We start from the raw sequence: 27,088 nt of genomic DNA, 5'->3' as shown, positions 1-27,088 counted from the left end.
GAGAAACTTATTGTTTCTCCTCTCAGGGGGGATTTAAATGCGTCCCATAACATATTTCTATTAGCACTATATCGATTTATATCAAAGTATTCCAAGGCCCAGCTCCTTAAATGCTCTACAAATATAGGGTTAGCTAATAGCTTCCGCTCGAAGGTCCATCTTGTCCGATTCTCGCCTGAAATACCAATATTGTACTGCAAAATTAGCGTATTATGATCGGATAAGAGTCTGGGTAGCTTTTTAATCCCAACCCTATTTAATTCAGTGGAGCAGATAAAAAAATAATCGAATTTGGTATATTTTTCCTAAGGACATGAGAAATAAGTAAACTCCTGACTATTAGGCGCCTTATTCCCCCAGATGTCCACCAGACCATGTGATTCCATTAAAGAACTCAAGGCGAGAAAAACTTTAGGTTTACGACCACCATAAACACTGTTATTAGTCAGATCAGCAGATATATTAAAATCTCCACACATAATAATAGGTCTTGGCCAATTAGTTAATTCCAATTCCAACAGATTAAAAACCTTGGGATCATCTTGATTGGAACCATAAACTGTACAAATTGTATACCCCATTTCATGTTCCACCAACTCCCTTGACCATCTGTCATTTACCGCTTTATTCTACCAACGGAAGAACTAGCCAATATCGCTATCCCTCTAATTGTGGATGTCTGTGAGGTGCAGGCCAAGAGGTCATAACCTCTTAAGCCCAACAGATGTTTTTTGGCCCATGGGAGATGGGTCTCTTGTAAACAGATCATATCAATCTGATTTGATCCGACAAAGTACCCTAACTTTTGTCTTTTCCCCCAATCATTCAATCCTCCTATATTAACTGTGCAAATTTTAAGCATCCTCAATTTTTCGAGCTTTCCCTTCTAGATCATTATGCCATCTTAAATCCATAGACTGCTCAGAAGCAGACACGTAACCACTCCAATAACACCAATTATACAATAGTCCCAGGATTTTTTCCCTTTTTTTTCTCCATTTTTCCTCCCCCCATTCTCCCACCCCCCACCTTACACCCCCCCCATTACCCACCCTCCCCCTAGCACCCCCTATCCTAGTGAGACGCTCAGACTTGGTCTGCACATGTGATGTACACAGCATTGGCGAGGTAGGCCAATAAAAAAATTATAACCTTGAATTCCTGGATCCTCCCAAAATTCCATTGCATCCAACAAATCACAATATATGAGCCACCCTAACCTCCCCTAGGAGTCCCCTCATCCCCCCCTCATTACTCTACCCATCACTCAATAATATCCAGGAACCAACAGCTTCTTCAATTTTCAGCTACGCACATGTCATTAGAACCATCCTATTTGACACTTTTATCAAGATACTCTTTAGTTTTAATTGCTGAAGCAAAGTACCGAGTCTGTCCGTTATGGATTACTTTAAGCTGCGCCGGGTTGACGAGATACACTTGAATGTTTTTGTCCTGAAAAGGGTTTATTAACTGCTTAATCTCCATCGTCTCTCTACTGTTGAATGGCAGAAATCAGGACGGACAAAAAACGAGACCCCCTCGCTTATTCTCCTTGCTTCTGGTCTGGCCTTTTCTGATATGGCCTGTCTTAGAAGGAAATTGCCGAGGAATATAAGGATTGCGCAAGGTTTATCCCCCTCTTTTGCCTGAACTCGGGGTTTGAACGGGATGCGGTGGGCCCTCTGAACTTCAGCCGCCCTGCAGTTCCATTCACTTAGTTCCGGGAAGGCAGATTTAAAGAGGCCAATGATATACATTCTTGTGTCCTGCCCCTAAACTCCTTCAGGAATACCCTGCACCCTGAGGTTATTTCGCCTCTGCCTGTTTTTGGACTCTTCAAGCTTCCACTGAATATCCCTGATTTGCAAACTATAGGTCTCGACCTTAGCTGACGCGCTGGCAGCTTCTGACTCCGTCACCACAATTCTCTCCTCGAGGTTTGTCACCCTCTCACCTGTATTTGAGCATGCCTTGGATAGCTTCCTGACCGTTCCTTGCATCTTCCTCATTGTTGCCTGTGCCTTCCGACTGCCCTGTCGTGTTTCCTCCCTATGCGAGAGGATGGCCTGGTGAATCATCTCCAGCGTTGATGGAATGGCACCAATTTTAGACTGTGGATTTTCCACTATATGACCAGATAGTGGAGCAGTAGATGAATAGTCCCATTTCAGGTCCTTACTCCCCCGTTTTCTGCCTATATATTGGTTCACTTTCCTGGCCGTAGTGGGGGGTCAGGCTCATCATTTCCTAAGTCGGGGTCAGAATCTAAATTACTAGTGCCTGGTGATGAACTCTGATCACCCTCTGACCATTTTCCCCCATCGGAGAGTGAATAAAAACAGTCACTGGGTTTTTTATCTATGTCAAATCCACCTTTATCTCCATCTTTATCTTTATCGGTGGCTGTTAAATCTTTTATAGTGGACGCAGCCTCTTCCTCATTTTCCAAACCAGCCTTCGGCAACCTTTTGTCACATAGACCCTCTAGGGGCTGACCCACGGCATCTTGTATTTTATTCTTGCCCACAGCAATGTCATGATCTATTGTTACGGAAATCACCGGCATATTTATAGTGCTTTGCTGGCCATTGCTCGTTGTCAAGGCATTATCTCCTTCTTTATCATAGATAGAGCTGGGATTTGAGAGAGCATCCTCTGGCCCCCTCCCAGATGCCCCATCTGTAGCTAGACCATCAAGATATACAACAATTGGGGCTGGGGACCCAGAAGAATTTGACTCGCTCACCTCCTTTTTCTCTTGTCCCTTAGCCCCGTTCTTCCCCCCATTGTCCGCACTCATGTGTGTCCCATTGGGAGTCTGAATCCTCATCTCCTTACCACGACCGAAAATTTCCGCTATTGAGGCTCCGGGCGGTCGATTCTTCACCATAATCCCGCCTTTGCCTCTCCTCGGCGGATCTGAAGCGAGCAATGAATTAAATGAAATGAAATGAAATTTGATTTATAAAGCGCATGTCCAGAACCGGCCTCCGTCCGCTCTGCAGCACCCGGAGCTGTAACAGCCATAGCAGCCGCAGCCGCCGCCTCCGCCCTGGCTGTAGTTTTGGTGCCAGTAGAGCTCGCTGCGATCTTCGGCGCCATTGTCTCGCTGCTTCCAGCAACCTCCGACACCAGCTGGTGAGCCAGCAGTCTGCAAGCGGCGCGCTCAATCATCCGCGGTCTGATTTTCAACCAGAGTGACACCAGGCTATTACTCTGGCGATGCAATCCCAACCTTGAGAAAGGGGGATGGGGGGGGGGGGCAGAGCCTCACGGAGAGTTTCACAGGCCGCTCAGCCAGATTGTTTAGGGAGGTTTTTCCATCTGCTCCTAGCCCGTCCTCGCCAGTTTATCTATCGGCTACCTAAGCAGCCGCCATCTTGCCCCACCGCGAATGTTCGAATGACGGTATGATACGTCTCCAAAGAACTTTTGTTTGTGCATTGGGTTTAGGTGGCATCCAAACATGAACTTCTGACATCCACAGTAAGAATACATTCCTTACTGTCGTCTAAAGGTGTTAGTGTAGGGGCATCCGTAATTGTACTCTTTATTTCTTAAAAATCTGAAGTTATTTACTGTGGCCATAAGAATGCAAATTTCTTTTTCCTCAGAACTTTAATGGATGATCTGAGAGAAGAAAATCCATCAACACACCTAGAATACTATTGACGCAATGTGAGAAATTAAGACAGTTGATTTTTTTTGTTGATAACTTATAAAAGAGATTCTTTAGGTTTAATACCATCAGGTGTGATATAGTGACTCAAGTACTCAACTTTGTTACACAAAAACATGCACTTCTCGAATTGTAGAATAATGATTTTGTTCTGTTAAACCTGAATAACATTATCAACAATGACATGTCATCCTGGAATGCTTAGACCCTAGTCATGTCCCTAAAAAGCATGTTTATAAGCCTCTGGAGTAGAGGCCAAACCAAATGTTATGTTATGTTAACAGGATTTGGTATAGTGCATGTGAAGGAGTACCTCGCCACTCTAAGCAGTTTTAGGCATGAAAGATATTCAAAATAGGCAGGTCTGTAAGAGTTTTTTTAAAGCTGTCGAAGTTTTAGCAGGAATGGATATAAAAAGAAACTTTGTTCCAGTGATCAGGAGCAAGATGGGAAAATGACCTTCCGCTGTATCTCACAGTACGGATATGGTGGGGACATAGCAGCAATTGATCCTTAGGTCTGAGATTCCTACTCAGTAAGTAAAGGAAGAAGTTTCTCTTGAAGAGAAAGTGGGCCCCTGCGAGCCCAAGATTTATGACCAAGACAAAGAAGCTTATACAAGGACCGTTTCTTCACAGGAAGCCAGTGAAGGACTTTCAGTGTGGGCTCGGAAGGAGAATCTTAAGGGAGCTTAAAGACCAAACGTGCAGCAGTATTGAAACACTGGCATCCGGCGATAACAACATGTCCCTCCTCAGGAGTAATAAAAGTATTTAAATATGTGTAGTTATTTGTCAGATAGATCTAATGGTATGCTGCCCGTAAATCTAAAGTGGAGAAGAACCTGGCAGTACTCAACTTGCAAAATGTTCTTGAAGTTTAGGCAAGGGATGGGCAGTCCACCAGAATCTGCTTCTTCGGAGAGCACAAGTCTGCACTGAGTCGCAAATCCCTAGATTTCTAAATACCAAAACAATGGGTGTCACACATGCAAGTTATTCCTTTGGTTCAATAATTCCTTGTGTGCACAAATCTTTCAGTATATTAGGTACTTCCTTTCTAACACTAAGTAGACCATTGCATATGTTATGTTTGACAGAAATTGCATCCCTTTGAGTCTAATTCTATGTTGACCCTTCTTCTCTTTTCCTAATTTTTTGCTGAACATACCTTTGCATACCTTTGACCTTTTTGGCAGCATACACTTTTTTTAAATACAATTATCTTTACATCGTGATGAGAACCCATAAAGCAGACATACAATTGAGTTCTCACAATACAAACATGTTTTTACATCGGGATCAAAAATAGTTCTTTCATTCCAGTTTTCTTTCAAGAATTCTTCTTCAATAAAAGTTTATGGGGAACAAGAGTCTGCTAAAACATATACTGTAACTCCATCCACAAAAATATGGCACGCAGGTGGAATATAAGATCTATCGTCAATACATTGAACGTGAGAATGAAAAACAGAAATATTGTCTTTGCTTTTAGTGACCTCTATGGTAGAAGGAGAAATACCCAGAATTACATTGCTTTTGTTATTCGCAACTACATCCTTGTTTTCTTGAATCGTGTTGATGCTCTTAGTAAAGTATTGCAAACATTTGCTAAATTTCCAGATTTGTGACATTTAAAACATTCTGTCCTCACAGCTGGCAGGCGAGTTAGATTCTTCTGTAGAATGTTGTAGATTGCAGAATAAATGTTAATCAGTCAAAAATGTTGATATGTTATTTTTTCACTGTGGTAAATGTCTGTATGCCACCAAAATGATTATTTTGGAATAATAATCTACAATATAAGTAAGCTCTCCAATTTGGATGCTTTCAGATAATATTGTAGTAGCATGCTACAGTGTCATAAAAATGGGATAACCGAGGTGAGTGAGTGACACTCCGATAATAGAGAAATGGGCGCAGTTTCCATGTGGCAGCAGCTATATTGGGATGCCAGTATCAATAAGGTAGCCATTTTGTGACCCAAGTTGGCAGTCACAAGATCATGCTTTCATATTTTTCCCCGCTTACTTGAAGGCGTGGAGACCTTTTAAGTAGGATACAGATGAGAATCTACCTTTCTGTTTAGCAAAATTAGTTTTTACGAGAAACTGTTGACTGACATTATTTGTTGCAACATTTAACTATGCTTAAAGCAGCATGCTCAATATGAAATAACTCTGTTTACAAAACAAAATAGTGGACCTAATGCAATAATCGAGAAATATGTATGCTTTTATGTTCTTTCAGTGTGTGATTGAAGCTGAAAAGTTAAATACCAACACTGTTTCTTTGATTGTACTATTCAAAATAAGAATATATACATTATCACAGGAGTAAAATGATAAGTGATCGGGATGTATTAGGTAAGCTAATGAGTCATAAATAGATGAAACACCTGTGAAGAGCAATATATACTAGAAAGAAATGGATAACAGTTTAAATTACATGTGATCCTATGAAGGAAATGGGGTAGCAGAAATGGAGACTTAGAGATTTGGCCAAATATGCTGTTAGAAATGGGGGTCTCTATTTGGCAATGGTTTGCACCTTTGTCCAAGTAGGAATTCTTCGTAGTCAGGGTAAGGGGGACACACTTCTAAAATAACACCTGCTCACCCCCTTGGTAGCTTGGCACAAGCAGACAGGCTTATCTCAGAGGCAGTATGTAAAGCATTCGTGCACACATACAGTAATACTGCGAAAACCCTACAAATGGACACTACACCATTTTAGAAAAATAAGCAAACTTTATCTAAACTGAACCAAACAAAAACGACAAAAATCCTCATTACAATAATCAAAATATGACTTTTAAAAGGTAAAAACAGTTCTGTCCATAGAAAATGATGGACGCAACACTTTCAACACAAAGTACATTGGATGCGTCAAAACCACAAGCAAAAAGGGTTGCAGGGAAGGTGATGCGTCAGTTCCTCACACACAGGGAGATGCGTCCGTTCCTTGCTCCGGGGGATTGGATGCGTCAGTTCCTTACTGCTGCGCAAGGGAGGTGATGCGTCGGTTCCTTACCGGAGAGGGGGTGATGTGTCGGGTTTTTACTGCGTGGGGAGGTGATGCGTCTGTTTCTTACTGCATCCCCCAGTGATGCGACAAACCTGGCACCTTGGTGCGATGCGTGGTGATCCGGGACGATGCAATGCGTGAACAAGGCAAAGCATCAGTTTTCACAGTTCTTCAGTCTTTTGTAGTTCCCAGCCCTAGAAACAACCTCCAGAGGCCCAGAATACTGACAAGCATCTCTTAGCAGGCCAGAACGTCCAGCAAAGGAGCTGTGGGTGAAGTCTTTGTGTCCCTGAGACTTCAGAACAGGAGGCAAGCTCTACTTCAAGCCCTTGGAGATCTTCCTCAAGCAGGGAACACAGCACACAGCAAAGCGTTGTCCTTTCCTTGGCAGAAATAGCCACTGCAGGCCAACCCCAGACAGCACACAGCAAAGGGGCAGTACTCTCCAGCTCTTCTCCTTGGCAAAGGGCCCTCTTGAATTCCAGGAGTAATCTAAAGTTCAGGGGTCTGGGCCTCAATGTTTATAAAGTATTTCTCTTTGTTCTCTGGTGTCAGAGAGGCTCTGTGCTCAGTCAAAACCAGTTCTGTCCTCTCTGGTGCAGCATCCCAGCAGGAGGTGGAGACAGCATTGTGTAAGGCAGACCTAGGCCCATTCAGGTGAAAGGAAATCTCCTCCCCATCTCTAAAGGCAGCCATGTCTATTCAGCCCAGCCCTCACTCATCCAGAAAAGGCAGAACACACCTCAATGCCCGAATGGCTGTCTTAATTGAATGCACATCCCCAGCCCCTGTCACTCCAAAGCAGACAGCCAATTCACAAACCAGTAGATGCACACAGGATGGCTAATCAAGAAAATACCCACCTTCTAAAAAGTGGTATTTTCAAACACAGAACGTAAAAATAATCCTTGCTAAAAGATGCATCTTTTTATTCTGAGTTCAGGCATACTAAACTTTAGCTTCCTATCTTGTCTTCATGCAAAGTTATATTTATAAGATGTTATAAATAAACTCCCATTCTATCCTATGGGACACCTACCCCAATAGTAAAAAACAAATTTCCCTAAAGTTCAATACCAGGACATGTTACACACACCAGGACATGTCCTACCTTTCACCTACACTGCTAGCTACCCACAGGCCTACCTTAGTGGTGACTCACATGTAAGAAAAGGGAAGGTGAGGGCCTGGCAAGTGGATGCACTTGCCAGGTCCACATGGCAGTACCAAACTGTGCACAGACACTGCAGTGGCAGGCCTGAGAACAGTTTGCAAGGCTCTTTGTGTGAGTGGCACAATCAGTGCTTCAGGCCCACTAGCATCATTTGACTTACAGGCTCTGGGCACACACAGTGCACTGTACTAGGGACTTACTTGTCATCGCCGGCAGGATAGTCGCGAGGAAGGAGACGGTCCTCGGAGCCGAGGGACTACACGTCCGACCCGGTCGCCATCTTGGCTCCTCCCTAGGACTAGCATTCTTAGTCGTATATGGTATCACATTGCATACGTCAATGAGAAAGTTAGTAAATGGTGAAAATGATCACAATGGTGCGAGTTTGCTAAATTAAGAGGAACGTATACGTGGTGAAATAGTGGAAAGCGTCTTTAAGAATGATGTTAGAAGAGAGATAGACCCGATAATAAACCACGAAATGCATTGGGACATGACCATTTGATGTATTGGGATATTTTAAAAATGTGATTTACAACATTGAACTCATGAGTTCATCTGTTTGAATTAAAACGGATTCAAAGATAATCATTTGGATTCAGTTTTCGTGCTTTAAACAATATTTTGAAAAACTTTTGATCCAATTATATTGAATGTCGTTACTTCGACTTGAGAAGTTGCGCCCAGAGGGTCACCCTTAAACCATTGGAATCTGTAAATGCCCCCTGTCTTGAAGTGAAGTACTTTAGGATGTTCTACCTTTTGAAGTCAGTACATAGCTAATAGCATGTCTTAAATTTAACCTGAGATGTCACTGCTATTCCACTGCTAACTTGAATGCATCAGTTGTAACTCATTCTGGTTCTGAAGTCTGCATGCTTTTCTACTACTGAGATCAGACCTACATCAATAAGGGCAACTTGGGTTTCATCTGAGTTTCTCCTGCTTTTTAACTACTGAGATGTCAGGCAGGTTTACCAATGTATCTCAGGCAGGTTTACCAATGCATCTCAGGCAGGTTTACCAATGCATCTCAGGCAGGTTTACCAATGCACCTCAGGCAGGTTTACCAATGCACCTCAGGCAGGTTTAACAATGCATCTCAGGCAGGTTTACCAATGCACCTCAGGCAGGTTTAACAATGCACCTCAGGCAGGTTTAACAATGCATCTCAGGCAGGTTTAACAATGCACCTCAGTCCAACAGCGAGTGTGAGGATTCTGCTGTGATAAATTCCCATCTGCCTGAATAGAAGCTTTGCCACTAGAGATCTCACACCATTATGCAGATTTAAACCACACCAACCCTGATGTGCAGGCCTCAGAGTTACTACACTGCTGATGCCTCACCTCATATACCTGTTCACCAGCCCTCATCTGCAGCTCTATTCGCGCACATGAAATTTCTCAGCTACCGTAAGGAGCTTGAGGTAATTTGGTATTGTGTAACACAGAATTGTGCCGCAGTGGCCCAGAAGGTGCTGGTTACAGGAGTAAGTGGTTTTGGCATCAGAAGGAAATCTATGGGATTTGAACCTGTTCCAACTACAATCTATTATGTTTAATTCAAGCCTTAAATTCATAAAATGACTGTCCAAGACTAGATTCATGTAGTAGTATCCAGTTGCATGGGCCAGCCAGTTGTAAGCCCTCTGTAAGTCTCTCAGTATGAGCCTAGTGTGGCTCAGAGTCACTTGGAAGGTGCCTAGGTCCAGGGCTATTAGGGGGGGCCCTACTCATGCAATGTATTGCAAACCCAAGCCAGTCATTTGCAGGACATTTCTATCAGCTTTGTAAGAAAGTGGGTTATTACTTGCGAAGGATGTGAGTTCTTCACAAGTAATAAGTCTGCACACAGTTCCATCTACTGGGAACTAAGTACCCCTTTGTAGCACTTGAATCTCTTGGGTAGCGAAGTAAAGCAGTCCAAGGCCAACTCAAGGGAGATGATCAGGGCTAGTACCCTAGTCCGCAGGCATGCAACAAACAACACACAATAAATCATTGTCCGGTTAATGCTTTTGTAATACTTTATTATGCACACACTATTGAAAACTACATTTAAATTTAGAATTATTCAGATGATGGCAGGTGGAAATACCTATGGTGATACCTTACTAACAGTTCGCACCCCTAGCTGGCCCTGACCGACCAAAAACATTTTTACAAGAAAAGCCTATGAATCAACACCTGTACTTACCTTGCTCAAATTATATTCAATAGGCCACCCACGGCTCAGTAAATTATCTTCAATGTAATATCACAAAGGCTCTTTGTTTGCTTTCAGGTATTTTGCTGGATGGATCTGATTCCAGTGAAGTATTTTATATGGTATTTCACACCAAAACCACAGGAGTGCATTTGTACTTAGGTGTATGTTTGATTGCTGATTGGTGGTCTGACCTCAGCACGTGTTTGGCTATGAGTAGAAGACATAGCAGCTCTAAAACCATTTCAAATTCACCTCAGGCATTCCATATTGTCTTCTCCTTTAAAGTACTTAACCATGTTTTTTTTAATAACCATTTTCTACTTTTTGGTATGTAGTTGTAGAATTGGATAGTCCTTTTGAAATAAGCGACATTTCTACATGGAAGGATATTTAACGTAGGTAGAGGCTTTTCTTTACAATCTACCACAAACCCATAGCAATGATGTTGTCTAAACCTGAACATTTAACAATAAGCTCCAAGAATATGACTTTGAAAATACATGCAATGTAATCAGGAAACACAACCCAGGTACATCTTGAGATACAGATGGCCGAACTCTACTTCTGCACGCTCAATTGCAGAAGAGTACGTTAAGTTTGTGGTCTGACATGCAGTTATGTCATAAAACTTGAGGGGGCACCCCCTGCAAAGTACACTGAGCCCCCCAGGCCACCACCTACCACTTTTGATGAGGGGGCCCCCTTGGAGCTCGAGGCCAATGTTACGCCACTTCTGACTTGAACCAGCCACTTTCCTTGTCTTGCTAGTGCAAGCAGCAGAATCATTTCCGTAGGAGGCTCCCATCCATAGTTAGTGCCATTACTGGTCAGACTTCTTTAGCCACTACACATGGACAGAAGCTTCCCTCACACAAAGAACAGTCATGGCATTGCAAACCTCTCTGACACTGGGAATATATACTGCACAGGAATCAGGAGTGCAAGCTTACCTCACATACAGAAGTAGAGCACGAACACACCCAGTGCAAGCACAGGTATACCTCAAACAGAAGCACAAGCTTTCCTCATACATGCATGCAAACTACATAACATGCAGCAGACGCTTCACTCAAGTACACATGGAACTGGTACTGTTCAATCAGCAGCCCAAGCTTCCCTCATATAAACAGATGGACAGCAGGCAGCAGGGCATAGTTCCCTCGCATACAGAACAGGCACAGCTTGAGCGCACATAACTCATGCCTCCAATGCAAGGGACAGATATAGCTAGGTCGCCATATTCAAGCAATGGCTCTGAGTACAACACAAACTTGTTATCATACTTGCCAATAGACCCGATCCAGGCGGGAGACCCCCTATTTTAAAAATCAGAAAATGGCTTTAATTTTGCTGCCTCTTGCCTGAAATTCCCTTTGCTTCCACAGAAGTCAATGGGGGCAAACACAGTCTCCTGATTTATTATTATTTTTTTTTAACTATTCCACTTCCCTCTTCTAAAATGTTGGCATGAATTGCGTTAAGTACATTTTACTTTAGAAGAGACGAGACACAGGAATGTTATCTCTTCTCACGGCAGGCAGTCCTTGACAACTCTGTGCTGTCCGGCGCTCGCAGCCCGCCTGACTAGATAAGACTACAGAGGCGCGCAATGTTCTCATCCCCTCCGAGAAAAGAGCGCTCAACACACTGTCTGAAGTCTGAAAGACTATCTACACTAAGAGCGGCGCTCAAATAAAACAGGGGGCTCCTCCAGGCGCTATCTAGGTGCTCTTGCCGTGTACTACCAGAACTGTTATTACCCTGTAATTTCCTGATGCATCCCACATGTGGATACTTGACCTCCGAGCTGCAGGTGGAGGGGTCATGAGTTAACACAAGGCCTCGTGAGTCTTTCTCCCGATTAGTTCACGCACCCACGTTCAGTATCGAGAGAACACCAGCGCCCGCAGTGGGTGGTCTCTGTCCAGGTTTACTGGACAGCGGTTAACCAAGCAGCCACATCTGGAAACGACTGACCGCCAACAACCCAGCCCTAGTAGTCATTCCAGGGACTGTGCTGAAACGCTATTCATTGGCTTGGTAGAGCACTGTGTTTTTAGGTCTCGCCTAGCAAACGCAGTGCATGCGCTGATTCGCCTTGGCAAGACTATTGTTGTCAGTTTGGTGCGCTAAGGGAGACAAACCATGTGCGCGCACGGACAGTTGAAGTGCACGCGCATGGCGACTCCTCTCTGCCTCACATGCTCCCACCGCGCGCTCACACACTCCCACCGTGGACTTGTTTTAGGACTTGTTTTGCATTGTAAGAGACAATAATACTTCAGAAAAAGTCCACTAGATGGCGCCATAAACCTAGCCTCAAGAGACGCAGACATTTGATCTCTCTTGGCTGCGCTGGGAATAGGTGTCGGGGCCAACGCTGTGCTTTATACAGGTGCAATCTTGGAAGAGTGTTTATTTTGAGTCATCAGGGGTGCCCCAGTGGAGGAAACCTTACATATTTACGTAGCACTTCCATAACGCTGGAAAATTGGAGCAGCAACACACAACAGACAGCACAATGACATGATAGTAGCAATCTCGAGGAGGGTTTCTTTTCGGCAACAGATATTCTTTTGGGATATGCAGATGTACACAAACAGCATCATTTGCGCATTTCAGCTCAATTTACGAGTATAAGTCTAAACAAGCATTTGCAACGCAATAGGTCTCTCATTTGCTAGAGTTTGAGCTATTGGCCTCGTAAATGAAAATGCCTTTTCATTATATTTTAAAAACCAACACATATATAAAAGGCATTGTCATTTAAGTATTCAATGGGGATAAATAGATTATGATGTGGCATAGTTTGTCTCTCTTCATTTAAATTGTAGTGAAACAAAGTCATGAAACTGGACTAACTACTGAAGGTGTGACCCTGAAAAAGCAATAGGATTTTGCAAAACACATGTTGGCCAATGTTATGAAATAAATGTTTGTATTCTATGGAACTGACTTTGCCTAATATGTGCCCCTTCTTTCAAATTACCTTCTCCCCTCCCAACTATTCCCTACAGGTGAGACATGTGGTGATCATTATGTATTCAAATCTCAATTCAATTAAAACATTCTTTATTTCGGCCATAATGGCCATAAACGCACAGAGAAAAGAATACAGCACAGTTTATACATATAAATCTTGCAAAAATAAAGTGTGCGTGCATTGCAGGATTTAAAAAAGAATTCTGAATATAAGTGTAAAAAAAGGTGCTAGTTCGAAATAGATGTTTTTAAAACATTTAAAACGTAGTTAAAAAAGTATTAATACGTTTTATTTGCGTTAAAAAGCTAAAATTATCGGATAGACCCAGTTTTTTATATGGATGACCGTACACACCACATAGAAAATAAATAACGAGTGACTGAATACACTATGCGGTACAATAGAGGGTGGTAATGGACGGAGCATCTGAACCAATCAAACACTCACACCCAGTCAAAAGATCTGGGTTTAATCCATCACCGTTCTTTAGCCCACTCTGCCACCCAAGTTCAGACATGGCTATATGCAAATCAGTCTGACCCTGTGCCTCATGGGAACAGTCCAGCCCGAACTGCCAAGCCATGCCTTCCCTGGACCGGAAACAAGCTTCCGAGGACCGGTTTCTGGCATTACAGCCGTGTTCAGCAGGCCCGGACTGGCCGTAGCAGGCACCGGGCAATCCCCCGGTGCGCCGCAAGGGTGGGGGCCGGTTTTGGGCCCCTGGGGGCCGTTTTTGTTACAGGGCTGTTTTTGCAGCATAGCTGCAAAATCGGCCCTGTAACAAAATCGGCACGAAAACCGGCCCCCGCAAAGAGCTTGGCAGCACCCCCAACCCCGTGGAAGGGGGCTAGGGGGGCCGGCCGAGCACTCTGCCAGGGCCGGTTTTCGTTCCCAGTCCGGCCATGGTCTTCAGCCCGGCTTGCTTGAATCCAGTGGCAAAGTGAGCAAGGGACTCACGTCTGAGCATACCCTGCCACACTTATGGCGGCCAAAAGCGGTACAAAAGGGGGTGGTAATGGACGGAGCATCTGAACCAATCAAACACTCACACCCAGTCAAAAGATCTGGGTTTAATCCATCACCGTTCTTTAGCCCACTCTGCCACCCCAGTTCAGACATGGCTATATGCAAATCAGTCTGACCCTGTGCCTCATGGGAACAGTCCAGCCCGAACTGCCAAGCCATGCCTTCCCTGGACCGGAAACAAGCTTCCAAGGACCGGTTTCTGGCATTACAGCCGTCTTCAGCCCGGCTTGCTTGAATCCAGTGGCAAAGTGAGCAAGGGACTCACGTCTGAGCATACCCTGCCACACTTATGGTGGCCAAAAGCGGTACAAAAGGGGGTGGTAATGTTCGGGCTGGACTGTTCCCATGAGGCACAGGGTCAGACTGATTTGCATATAGCCATGTCTGAACTGGGGTGGCAGAGTGGGCTAAAGAACGGTGATGGATCAAACCCAGATCTTTTGACTGGATGTGAGTGTTTGATTGGTTCAGATGCTCCGTCCATCATCACCCCCTTTTGTACCACTTTGGCCGCCACAAGTGTGGCAGGGTATGCTCAGACGTGAGTCCCTTGCTCACTTTGCCACTGGATTCAAGCAAGCCGGGCTGAAGACGGCTGGAATGCCAGAAACAGGTCCTCGGAAGCTTGTTTCCGGTCCAGGGAAGGCATGGCTTGGCAGTTCGGGCTGGACTGTTCCCATGAGGCACAGGGTCAGACTGATTTGCATATAGCCATATCTGAACTGGGGTGGCAGAGTGGGCTAAAGAACGGTGATGGATCAAATCCAGATCTTTTGACTGGGTGTGAGTGTTTTATTGGTTCAGATGCTCCGTCCATCACCACCCCCTTTTCTACCCCTGAATACACTATGGGCAGACTACTATCGTATTTTAGGAGCCTATGCTTTGTCCCAAGATTCTGGCATACCTGTTGCAACCATCGAGCAGTAGCGGACCCCCCCCCCCAGCGCCTTGAGACCCTCCGGGTGAGTAGTGCGCTATATAAATGATATGATTGATTGATTGATTGATTGATTGATTGATCGGTATCTAACCTTCTTGTATGCCTGGCAGACAAATAGTACATGTTGATCTGTCTCCGGATTGTCTGGAAAGACTGGACAACCCTGAGTCAGAGTATTTCCCCATTTATTGGTAAATGCGCACAGTGGTAGTACACCGTGCCTACATTGTAGGTACAGTTATTTTGCTAGGTGGGGCTGTATGACATCAAGAACAGGTTCTAGCTTATATTGATCTTTGGCCTCTAGAAAAGATAGGGTCAATGTGCCAGTGTCCGAATTGGCCTTTATCTGGTTAAGTTTTAAATTCTCTAAAAATCTTTGACAAAGCCTGCTTGGGAGTCATTGCGCAAGTTGCTTCAGCAGTAACCCATAGATCTCGCATCCTCATAGCAGCCAAGGTGTTTTTAATATAGGACAGCCATGGGATTTTGCCAACTCTCTGTATATTTACGACCTCCTTTAGCTCTTCTCTAAAGAACTAAAGTTCTGGAGTACTCCAGATACGTCTCCAATAGACAAGAGGCCTAAGGGCAGCCTCCTCCACAATTGGGTTAACCCCAAGGTCCAAGCAGAGTGGCGTCAGTGGTGGCTTTTAGGGAGACCTAATAGCTGCCTAATAAAAGAGTTCTCGTTCTTTGAGAGGGGATCAGATGGTCGATGGCCCCAGATTTCTGCCCCATATAAGGCCGCTCACCTACCCTGGGCCTTATAAATTTCCATTGCTGGACCAACCATTTTGTGGTGCCCTTCCTAGACATCTTTGCTATCCCCCTCCAGCTGTCTGTGCCAGCTGTAAGCTAGCCTTCTTGATTTGTGCAGTCCACTCCATTTTGTCGGTGAGTGTTAGGCCTAAGTAGTCGAAAACAGTCACTTTCTCTAATGGTTTCCCATCTAAAAGAGGGTTTGGTTGTGTGGTGTTACCTGCGTTGAAAACCATAAATTTAGTTTTTAGTGATTTGATTTCTAAACTCCTGTTTTTACAAAATAGATGGAAAATATCCAAGGCCCTCTGTATTCCCATTGGGGACTTGGATAAATAGAGGGTATCATCAGCGAACATCATGGATGGGACCCTGTTGTTTGCCAGCCTAGGGGCGTCTATGTCTCTCCCAGCATTTAGAGCCTCCACCTGACCATTGATAAATAAGCAAAAGAGAGTCGGGGCCAGGACGCATCCTTGTCTTACCACTCTGTCTATTGGAATGGGGTCAGTAAGCTCACCGTTTTTACTGTACCTAACTTGAGCTTAGTTGTTTTTGTGGAGCTGTTTCATCTGGTAGCAGAGGTAAGGGGGAGTCCCCAAATCCAATAAAATGGACCACAATTTATTCCTAGGGACCAGGTTGAAGGACGATTTTAGGTCCACAAAGATCAGATAGAGGCTGCCTCCCTCCAAAAGCACTGTCTTCCAGTACAGAAGTTGGAGCCTGAGTATCTATTGTGGACATCTTGGCTCTAAATCCTACTTGGTAGGGACTGAGTATAGAATGCTCCTCCATCCAACTTTCCATTCGATCCAATAGCACTTGTGCGTATATTTTTTGCGTGACATCTATGAGGCTTATTGGACGATAGTTGGCGGGGAGAAGTGGTGAGCCCTTTTTGTAAATTGGAATAATCTCCGCCCCCAGCCATGACTGGGGAATTGACATTCCATGTAAGATGGCATTAAACAGGGTCCATAGGTAAGGGGCCCAAATATTAGGTTTGTTGCGTAATAGGTCACCCGGGATCTTATGTAGACCTGGCGCCTTTGAGGGGGATACCCTTCTCAATGCTCCCATTATCTCTATCAGGGAGATTTCAATGACAGCAACATTATGGGACTGCAGGGAAACGCACTCATTAGTAGCTTGTCGTGCTTCTTCCTCTTCCCTTGTATAGAGGGCTTCAAAATGAATATTCCAGATTTCTGCCCCCAAATTTGGTTCTATTGCCGACTTGCCCTCTGTGGAGCCAGTGTTGACTAAATTCCATAAGGACCGCATGTCCCTGGAACATAAGGCAGATCTCAAGCTTTCCCATTTGTCTACCTCCCACCGTTTTTTTGCCATGTTAATTATATTTTTATGAGCTATCTGATTGTCTTTTATCATGGGGCGATCTTTCTTTTTAATAGCTGAGATTAGTGCTTTCTTAGCCCTCCGGCAATTACCATTATACCAGGGATGGTCCGTGGGATCTTTTTTCTTACTTTTTACTAGAGGAAAAATAAAATTGCCAAGTCACACACTAAACCTTTATGGTTCTTCCCAATTTCTGTTCAGGCAATATCAGAGGCAACATTATACCTGAATTGATCAGCGACCTCTAGATAAGGGATGATGGTTTCGTAAAGGGATGATATCTTTTCCTGCGAATTACAGAGAGCCCCTCATTTGACTCTCTTCCTCCAATTGGAGAAAATTGGCCAGGATCTAATTGGGTATTGATTTGCATGAATATCCATATGACAGAACTATACCATCTCTAAAATTAAGGCATTATGGTCGCTATCATGACGAAGAATTACCTTAAAATCAATTACCCAGTGCCAAGATTTAGTGTCCAACAGGATATAGTCCAAAATGGACGAACAACCTGATCTAACGTAGGTATGGTTACCCGGGGAGTCAGATTTAGTGCGCCCATTACAAGCCCTAATAGAATGGGTCAGGGTGTTCATTTGGAGTACCAATGGGTTCCAAGCCCGGGTGGCTGGTGCATTCGATTCGCCCGGGTGGCTGGTGCATTCGATTCTGGTATAGCCCTATGCTGGTCTTCCTCATTGGGATCACCTCCCATTAAATCTTTCAGGGATTCATACTGGCAATTGAAATTTCTAGCGAGAACCATCGGGGTATTATCTGGAATAGTGTGCAAAAAACTGGACAGTTGTTCAAGAGATGACGACTCCTGACCATAGCTGACTTGGCGGGAATAGGCATCAATTATGGCCACTCTGATCTTAGTGGAAAAGGTCAGAATGACACAGAGTGAAGATGTCTCAACCTGTTTTGCACTGCAACCCAGATGCCCGGCAATCCATGTACAGAGTCCTCCCGCAGGTCTACCCCTTCCTCTGCTGGTGGCTGCCAGGCTAAAGGTTGCATAGTCTAGTCTATGGGTGCCCTCCCTTGTCCAGGTTTCTTGAAACATGCAGATGTCATTTGCATGAATGAGGGCTCCCCACTCTGGATTTTCTAGTTTAGAGGTAAGGCCCGCAATATTCCACGGTAAAACATGACGTTTAGATAGATTTCTTGGTGGCTGGTTTGAGTTATCACTAGCTACTACAGCCGGCTTAAGGCCATTCCCGTTCCCATCAGACTTGGTGGGTATGATTGCTGTGGTTGACTGCAACTGGGCTATGGATGTTTGCACAGAATTCAGTAATATATCTTGTGTAGTATGGGTATGAGCATGAGAGGGCCCCTCGGCCCCCTCATTTTGGGCACTTTTCTCCCCGGCAGCCTTCCTTAATCCCTGTATTAGTTTCTGTCTGGGGCTAACAGAAATCTTATACAGGATCCTCCCATTCGGGTGGTTTCCCCAACGATCCCTCTGAAAACTTGGCTCTGGTTTGGATGGCTGAGATGGTTGTACTCAATCAACTTGTTCTAGGGGTGCAAATCTATTTACAAGTGGAAGGTGAAAGAACAACAAATACAATTGGTCCTGCCCCACACTAGGATTTTGCTCGGGCCGGTGTCTGAGTTCTGCACCAAGGACTGTCCATGGGCTGCTTTATGGAATGAATCTCAGGGGGTAGAGATACCCCAATGGAAGGGGACTGACCCCCCCCTTCATGTCTTTGACTGTTTCGCATTAGGGGGGTCCTTACAACCTAGGGATTTCTGAAATTGAAAAATAAACCTTCCATTAAGTCTTACATCTACATGGAACAATGGAAACTGCCTAAACTACCAGGTTCATCCTACTCCTTTAGCTGGATGCTACCTCTAACGTGATACCTTGCTGCTCAGACCAGGACACCATTCCTTGCTACCCGCATCAGCATTATAGTGCCATTACCAAGATGCTCGGATTAGAATACCAATCCTTGCTTTCATTATGAAGTGTCTGATCTACACACCCTGATACTCTTTTCCTGAGATGATACCATTCCTTGCTCACCTTATGAGATTGCTTGTCTAATAGCCTGACTCTCTCTGTTCAAGAGGATGTGAAGCTCCTTTCAATAAATAAGCTGGAATGATTTTTCAAATCCGACTGCTACTGTCCCTGAGAAAGTTTCATAGAATTATACATTGTGGAACGAAACAAGTACTGGCAGGAATATTTTAATGGGATTGAATATTGGACTATTTGAAATATAATATAAGAGACTTGGATGAACTAATGGGGACAAAATATTGCCTGCTTTTCAAACAACATAAAACTGGGATTTTCTTCAAATAGTTGGGGGTGTGCTGAAAAATTTGCATTGCTATCTGCAATATATAAAAAGGCCACTGATCTTAATATTTTAAGCAACCCAATATCCCCCTTCAGTTTCTGCACCAAACTACAGAGCTTGCTGTAAACCAAGGACAGCAGACTGATAGCTTCTGAGGTTGCTGAATGCTTTACACAGGTCATTGTTAAAAACATGGCTTGGAGCCTCATTTATTCTTTTGTGAGTGGCCTGGTAGCTCACTGGGTTGGCGTAGGACCTGATCTCCACTCTTCTGGTAGACTACCAACCACCCTTTCTCAAGATCCTCTCTGGAAGACAGGAATCTCTCTTCAGTGCATGCACTATTGCCGCTGAAGTGTTAAATGGAGACCTGAATGCTGAGTGGGCTCCATGTTTGTTTTTTTTTTTACTGGCTTGGTAATTTGTTTGTGTTTTACAAAGCCGCAAAGCAGAAGTTTGTGGGAAAAAAAATTGCTAATGGCCCTGACTCTCAGTGAGTTTTCTCACTGCCTCTTGCGACCATTGATCGGGGTCCTTGTCTGTGACTGCCATAACTTGCTAGGTGGTCTGTGACGAGGAAGTTCAGTGACCAGTCACTCCTTCCTCAATAGGAAGAAATAACCACTGCCCTGGTAGTTCGATGGAAATCGAACTGACAGGTTCGACAGCATTGTTGACTCAGGCTCCACCGGTGGAGGCCACGCATTTCCTCCCAAAAAGATTTTTTTACAATAACTCGAGGTTTGTAATTGCCCTAGTAAAAGGCTGGACATCATTAATTTCATTATACAGACTTGTTTTGATGCGAGAACATGCCTGTAAAATAAGATTGCAGAGCTACTCGATTATAATAATTTATTACAAGTGAATATTGCCTTCACATTGCCACATACTCAGAAGTTCTACCTGCCAGATTTAATGGCTCATTTCTTTCTCTTCTGCTACATCACCTACAGACGCCCTGGAAAAATACCATCACCCTTGACAAATTGTCACAGAGTGCCTGCTACGCAGAGTGCATAATGCAACTTGTGACCGCAAACTGTCAGAAATCAGTGACCCTGCTCCACTGCCCCACCACCTCCCACTGACCAACGGACATTTCCACCCCAACGAGTAAGGCTGCAGGGAGGCTTTCATTAAAAAGATTCAAGGCGTAATATTTAGTTACAGGTTGTGTTGCTCCCTAGCCACATATTAAGACTGAGCTACTATTTAAATAATCGGTCTCCCCCTCTAGTCCCACAAAGCTCTGCAGTTGCCAAGGTCAAACGTGAGTTGAACATTCAGTACTTTATTTTGTATGCTGCTTACTCCCAAGCTTTGTCCTTTTGAAGTCCCATCAAAGTGCTGTATCACCACATAACTCATTGGTGACATTGTCATGGCATTCTAATGTGCAGTTGGTGGTGCTTTGTCCATTATATTCATAGATTCTTGTTTTCACTTTGGCTTCTTGCTAGATACTGTGAGGAGGCCCCAGGAGGAAGCGCCCATGATATCTTTCACTCTCATAGCCAGACGTAATCTGGATCCTCCATTGGAGAACTGGACCAAGGAAAGCATGTGAGTATCACATGGTCATGAGACTCAGTTATTGCAAACTACAGGGAGTTTGTGGAAATCCCACTTGGTACGCATATTTTGCAAAACACACTATCACCCATGAGGGTATCTTCGCACTAAGCAGGTGTGTGTGCGCCTAGCCCTGCCTACGGTAAATTGGTCAATTGAAAATGCAGGTCTTTAACTTCTTGAGGAATTCAAGGAGAGAAGAAGAGGCTCTCATGTGGCATGGGCAGTTGTGCCACACTTTAGGAGCGATGTAAGAGAACGCTCATCCTCCTGATGTGGTTCTGTTAATGCATGAGATGTGTGTGAGTAGGAGTCCTACGGAGCAGAGGTGTCAGGTAGGTGGGGCCTGAGATGTATAGTGCCTTAAATGTGTATATGAGGAGTTTGAATTGAGCGTGTTTGTGTATTGGAAGCCATTTGAACGTAGAACTTTCTCCTGTAGTCTAGGCCACATTTAAAGTATGGGGGGGTTCTGTAAAGACTGCCTGTAATACTGTTTCTGGTATTTTAATTGTGCATGTGATGTGAGTAATGTGTCATTTTCCTGTATGTAGGTCAGAGGCCCTACGATCCCTTCACACGGTCAGGCTTGACAGGGAGAAGCTCACTGCTATTGAAAACTTGGAGGGCTTGGAAGCAACCAACAGCCTCTACCTTCAGCAGGTAAAATGTGATGATCTTACAAAGCAAAACAACATCCCCTCAGTGCCTTATAGAATAAACATCTGATTAATCTCCTACTTAACATAAATGTTACTAGGGTCACAATCTGAGCTATATGCAACTGTCTGGCACCACTATCCTTTTTCACTCCCAGACTAATAATAGTGTTTGTAATTCATGGAGTTTACTATTTCCCTACCTACACCTTCTATAATTCACCCTTCTCGTTGTGTAGGCCTATGGTATGTGCCTCGGTAGCTTACAGCTATTGTCAGGCCCCTTTGCTGGCCACGCTCACCTTGATCTCAGTCATTGTTTAGTGTCCTGACCCATAGCACACATCCTCTTTCCAGTCTACATCCATGATGGTCTCAGAAACATGCCTAATGCTATCACTTCTCTTTTTCTGCAGAACAGAATCAAGAATATTGAAAATCTTGATAATCTCTTGAACCTGCGGTAAGTGTGTTTAGGGCTGTAATACTCTCTGTCACTCAACCTCCACATTCCTGTGAAGAGATATAAAGTCTAACAGAAGGAGGAAGAGAATAACCTCCCACTTGCTTGACCTGCTCCTGTATGCAAGCTACTTAAACTCTGTTATGGTACAGAAGTATAGGGATTAGACCACTCATGTTACCATCAGTTAAGAGGCCCATTTTGACTCTAAAAGCTGAATTCTAAAAAAGATACTTGCTAACTCTGTGTCAAATTATTGAGAACTTCCTCCTCTATACAAAACGGTGTTTGAACAGTGACAAGATGAAGGTAAATAGTTCAGTCTCAGTGTCTGAACTGGCTTTATGTGGGGATACGATGACTGAGTCCTTATATAGATGTGGATATGATAGGTCTGACCTACCATCGGTATGGTTAGGATATAACAAAGACCATGCAAGGGTCTGGGTGGAGTTTTCCTGATCACTGACTGCTTGAGATCTTGATAGCATGTCACTAAGACCTTACATGGCTATGTTTAACCCCTTAGCTGCTGAGGATTTTCCACACCCAGAGCTGTGCCCTTTTTTTGATATGTGGGGTACTTCGCTCTTACGCCTTCATAATTCTTTTCCACATAAGGTATCCATGCCAAATTTGCATTCTTTTTTCCAACATCCTGGGGATTCTAAAGATACCCAAGGTTTGTGGATTCCCCAAGAGGGATCCGAAAAAATTAGGCAAGAGATAATGAAATTTAGTATTCTTTTTAAAAAATGGGAACATGCGTTTTGAAGAAAGTATGTTTTTGTTTCTTAAAGTGGAATCGACAAGAGGTTTGCTGTGGTAGGATCACCATCATTCCAGCTTTGAAGAACAAGCAGAGTTTTAAAAAAACACTGTGTTTAAATTTTTCTACGAGGTAGTCCATTCTTCCAAATTTTTATGGTTTTAACCTACTAATAGTTTATGGTAGAACCAGGACCGAAACCCATGGGTGATCACAGAACAACCATACGTATTAAAAAGTAAGCAACATTCCGAATTAAGCAAGAGGTCATTTGTGTTGATCCCTCAAGGTTTTCCCAGCGAAATTAACTGTTGAAATAATGAGAATCAGTGGGGGAAAAACAAAAATTTTTGCAACTGTTTTCATCTGTAACTTCATGTCATGATAGCCAATTTACAAAAACAATATATGGTTATGCTCAATAGACCCTTCTGGTCGCAAGGGATGTAGGGTTTTTGGTTCTCCCAAAACAAGGTGTGCTGATTGGATTGGAGAGGAGGTGCCTCTCGGCCAGAGTTTGTCCGCAGCTATGCGTGTGAAGCTGTGTCCGGCCCAGGGCCTGATTTTGAGCCTGGGTTGAGCCAGGAGCTGAATAGAGTTGAGCTGGTGTGGTGGTGCAGCCGAGGTGGTCGCCTGCTCCCCACACACTGCTACCGCTCCTTGCTCACCGCTCCTTGCTCACCGCTCCCTGCTCCCCTGCTTCCCTGCTCCCCTGCTTCCCTGCTCCCCTGCTTCCCTGCTCTCGCTTTGCCGGCTGCAATTCTTTGAACGGAGCAGAGCTGGTGATTGGAGAGCAGGGACAGAGCCGAGCCGAATCGTGCGGCGGCTCATTTATTCACTCTTTCGCTCCCACGGCTGAGGTATCTATGTTTTCCCCACATCACCACAGAGGTGGACCCGTCTAATCCCAAGGCAAACATGCCAAAGGGAGCGGAGAGGCGATCAGAAGGATCAGAAGGAGCAGGGTTGAGCAGAGTGGAGCAGTAAGAGGAGTTGGAGTCAGGATACCGGGCTGCGACGTGCAGGTAAAGAGAGTGAGCAAATTCATTGTGAGACGCTCCCCGTTCCCCCTGCCTCCTGCCCCCCACTTCATGCCTCCTGCCTCCTTGCTCCCTCGCACTCCTCGCATACACCAGGGAAGAACTGTACCAAGGTAGTGCGGTAAAAGTGGCAACAGTGACTGTAAAAGCAGCTATTTGTCACAACAGTCAAACAGCAGAGTCCATCAGTCCAGTTACAACAGCCCTGTGCAGCCGTCCGCAGAGGAAATTAGTTAGAAGGGGTGATGCTGTGTGGGTTAACCATCAAGACCCCGCTCACTAAAGTTAGTGGATTCAAGAGGAAATACGACCAGAAATTTGCACACACAGATTTATGAACAATTTAAGCACCCAAGCAAAAGGAAAAAGAGAGTTGTTGAAACCGCGTCCTCACAAAGTTTTTGCAAAAAACAAAGCCACAAGTCAATAAAGAAAGTCCAGCAAGCGGCTAATCAAGTTGTAAGGAGCATAAGATCAGGAACAATTCGTCAAGCACCTCCGAGTAAAATGAGGAATAGATCACTCACAAAAGACCCAACTCCTACTTCAAAGAAAAAGAAAGAGAAACCCACTTTGCAAAAAAGAGAGGCTGGTCTCCACCCCAACACCAGAACCAGCGCTTTTCAAATTCGGGGGTAAAAACGGAAAGCAGAAATTTCACTTTCTAAAGGACCCGATGGCCGCAATTTACGCCTCCCCAGAAGAGGCTTTAGGCTTGCAAAGCCCCGTAATTCCCCAAAATTCCACAATCCCCTGAAAATAAAAGACATAGTTAGAACAATAAGTACACCTGGAACACCTCACCATAATCTTAGGCGTCTTGTCATCTGAAGAAGGGTCCGTCTCTCTTTCCCTCTCTGGTTGGGTCAGGACTCTCTGTTGCTCAAACACGACTGCACGTCTGCACCGTGATGTATCACCAGACCGCCAAACCACCAGACCAGCATCTCAGCATCTCTCGGACCCCCTTTCTTTAATATAGAATGCAGCTCTCCATCGAAGTTTCTAGCTAACTCCGCCTACAGTTCTCATTGGATTCCTGTACAACCTCGTACCAAGAGCACAACAAGCAGCTGGCCAAGCGTTTTGCTATGACTCGGCACGAAGAGAGTACATTCTTCTTGATAAGAACTGGTCCTGTCTGGTTCACTACTGGTGGACAACACATGTAATCTAAAATATAACCTCTCACCTACAGAAGCTCAGAAGATGGCTGCAGTTTAGAATATGGAGTTGCTCAAGCATAGGCCTCTACTACTTGGAAAGCAGAATGATATTAGACCACGTCAAAGCCAATAGGCTAAAGTTATAATTCACCTAACTCAAATACCACTATGCCCTTAATCCCTCAGTATCCACTATGGAGCACATGTGTGCACCATCACCAACAACTCTGCACCTCGACATCCCATACCTTCTATTCTTTGGCAAGATTATTCTAATGCAAGACCATCCTACATTAAGGCTAAAGTAACATAGCACACTAAAGTCAGTACACAATGGTGGTGATCGAGGGTCATCACAGAGCATCAGACCACTAAAGTGGCTGATTCACTACATTGCACCCCATGACCCTTGAACATCACCATTCACATATATCAAAAATAAAATCACTGAACTAAAGGCACAGCTATGACTGCATATTTTAACTGCAAAATTGGCATTATTGCAAAGTAACTAGCAACTGAATATTATGACTGAAAAACAAAACTATCATTGGGGCACTGTATCTGTGAACTGTAAAAGCAGTATCAATGCATAATAACCAGCAACTAAATAAAACCTAACTGAAGATCTGATTGTCATTGAAACCTTGCATGTCCCATTTAAAGGCAAAACCGTAAAAACTACATTTTCAGAGTGAAAGATTCAAGACTGTCAATAACTCTCGTGTTGAAGTGACTACTCAAAAACATCGAATTCAAAGCAGATCATAACGAACTGGTTTTCTCTTGTTGTTCTTTTTAAACTTCATCACAAATGATCACTATGAAGCAGGCAAAGACTGCATTACCTAAAACAATAACTCAGGTGAAATATCTAAAAATAATTCAGCTTGTCATTTGAACCTCTACTAATGAAACTGCAAATTCTACTGCCAAGGCAGCCAACTGTAGCTCAGAAAATATCTACTCCAATTGCAGCAGAGTGTCTCTATTGAAAAAAGTGTTCTTTTCTGTGAAAAAAAAGGAAAACAAAAACACAGCTGTCACTTGTCAGGGTGAAACTCCATGTTGAAAAAACAGTTCACAGTTCCCTGCATCTTCACCTTTTACACAAGCGGCGAAAGACACACAGCTCTCATGCTTTCAAAGTCAGCCTCACTTGAAGAGGACAGTTCCAATTGTAGCCCTCTCTGCTGATCCCTTCTTCACTGAGAAAGAAGCAGTCGATCTGTGTAGATGACAGCCCTCTGGCATCCAACTTCCTCAGTATCCCCTCGGCAAGGAAGAACCCCATCTGATCTGGTTCTCCATAGATCATCAGCTCCCGTCTGCCGTCAGCCCCAGGACATCACCACCGTCCATTCTGGCTCCAGGCTTGGGGGAGTGGTGGGGGGGGACCCTCACACACCAGGGGGGGAGGGTAGGGGGCCCATGCATACAGGGAGGGCGTCACTCACACCCCGGCGCCGCAATCTGAAACGATAAACCAGTATCACTTGTCTTGCAAAAAACTCCAATTCAAAAGCACACACATTTTTAAAAAATATATTTTTATTCATCTCCTAAATCCTTATTAATTGGCAAATTCCCTTCTAAACCTGGGGAATAGTTTAAGAAAACTACCTGCATTATACTCTCTAAATTTATTTGGGTAAAATCTAACTTTTTCTTACACAACCAGAAGGGCTGGGGCAGTTTACTGCACTCTCTTTTCACACCTAGCTAACTGACCCCTCCCTTACAGAGCTTCGGGGACCAAAATTGATCCATTGCCAATAATAACAAGCAGAGAGGAGACTGCTCCTGCGGTCGCCCCCTCCCTTACAAAGAGCTCCAGTGAAGAGGAGTCTCTGTGGAATGCATGTTATCTCCTCAAGGCCAAAGCATGTCAGTTCCCAGCCGTTCACAACC

The 27,088-nt window shown here is 44.2% G+C and overlaps 1 protein-coding gene across 1 annotated transcript in view; it reads left to right on the top strand.

Annotated features, from left to right (window-relative positions):
• The window catches only part of LRRC46 (leucine rich repeat containing 46), a 105,698-nt gene that overhangs the window by 36,042 nt on the left and 42,568 nt on the right, over positions 1 to 27,088 (top strand). Inside the window, exons 2-4 of the mRNA XM_078641439.1 lie at positions 20,969 to 21,071; positions 21,635 to 21,743; positions 22,156 to 22,202. Of these exons, the coding sequence (XP_078497565.1) occupies positions 20,969 to 21,071; positions 21,635 to 21,743; positions 22,156 to 22,202 (259 nt within the window). The remainder of the gene's footprint in view (positions 1 to 20,968; positions 21,072 to 21,634; positions 21,744 to 22,155; positions 22,203 to 27,088) is intronic.

The sequence above is a fragment of the Lissotriton helveticus genome, chromosome 5_1 (genome assembly GCF_964261635.1).
Source record: "Lissotriton helveticus chromosome 5_1, aLisHel1.1, whole genome shotgun sequence".
Classification (NCBI taxonomy): Eukaryota; Metazoa; Chordata; class Amphibia; order Caudata; family Salamandridae; genus Lissotriton; species Lissotriton helveticus.
The sequence above is the reverse complement of the archived record's forward strand: the minus strand, read 5'-3'. Positions and strand labels throughout refer to the sequence as shown.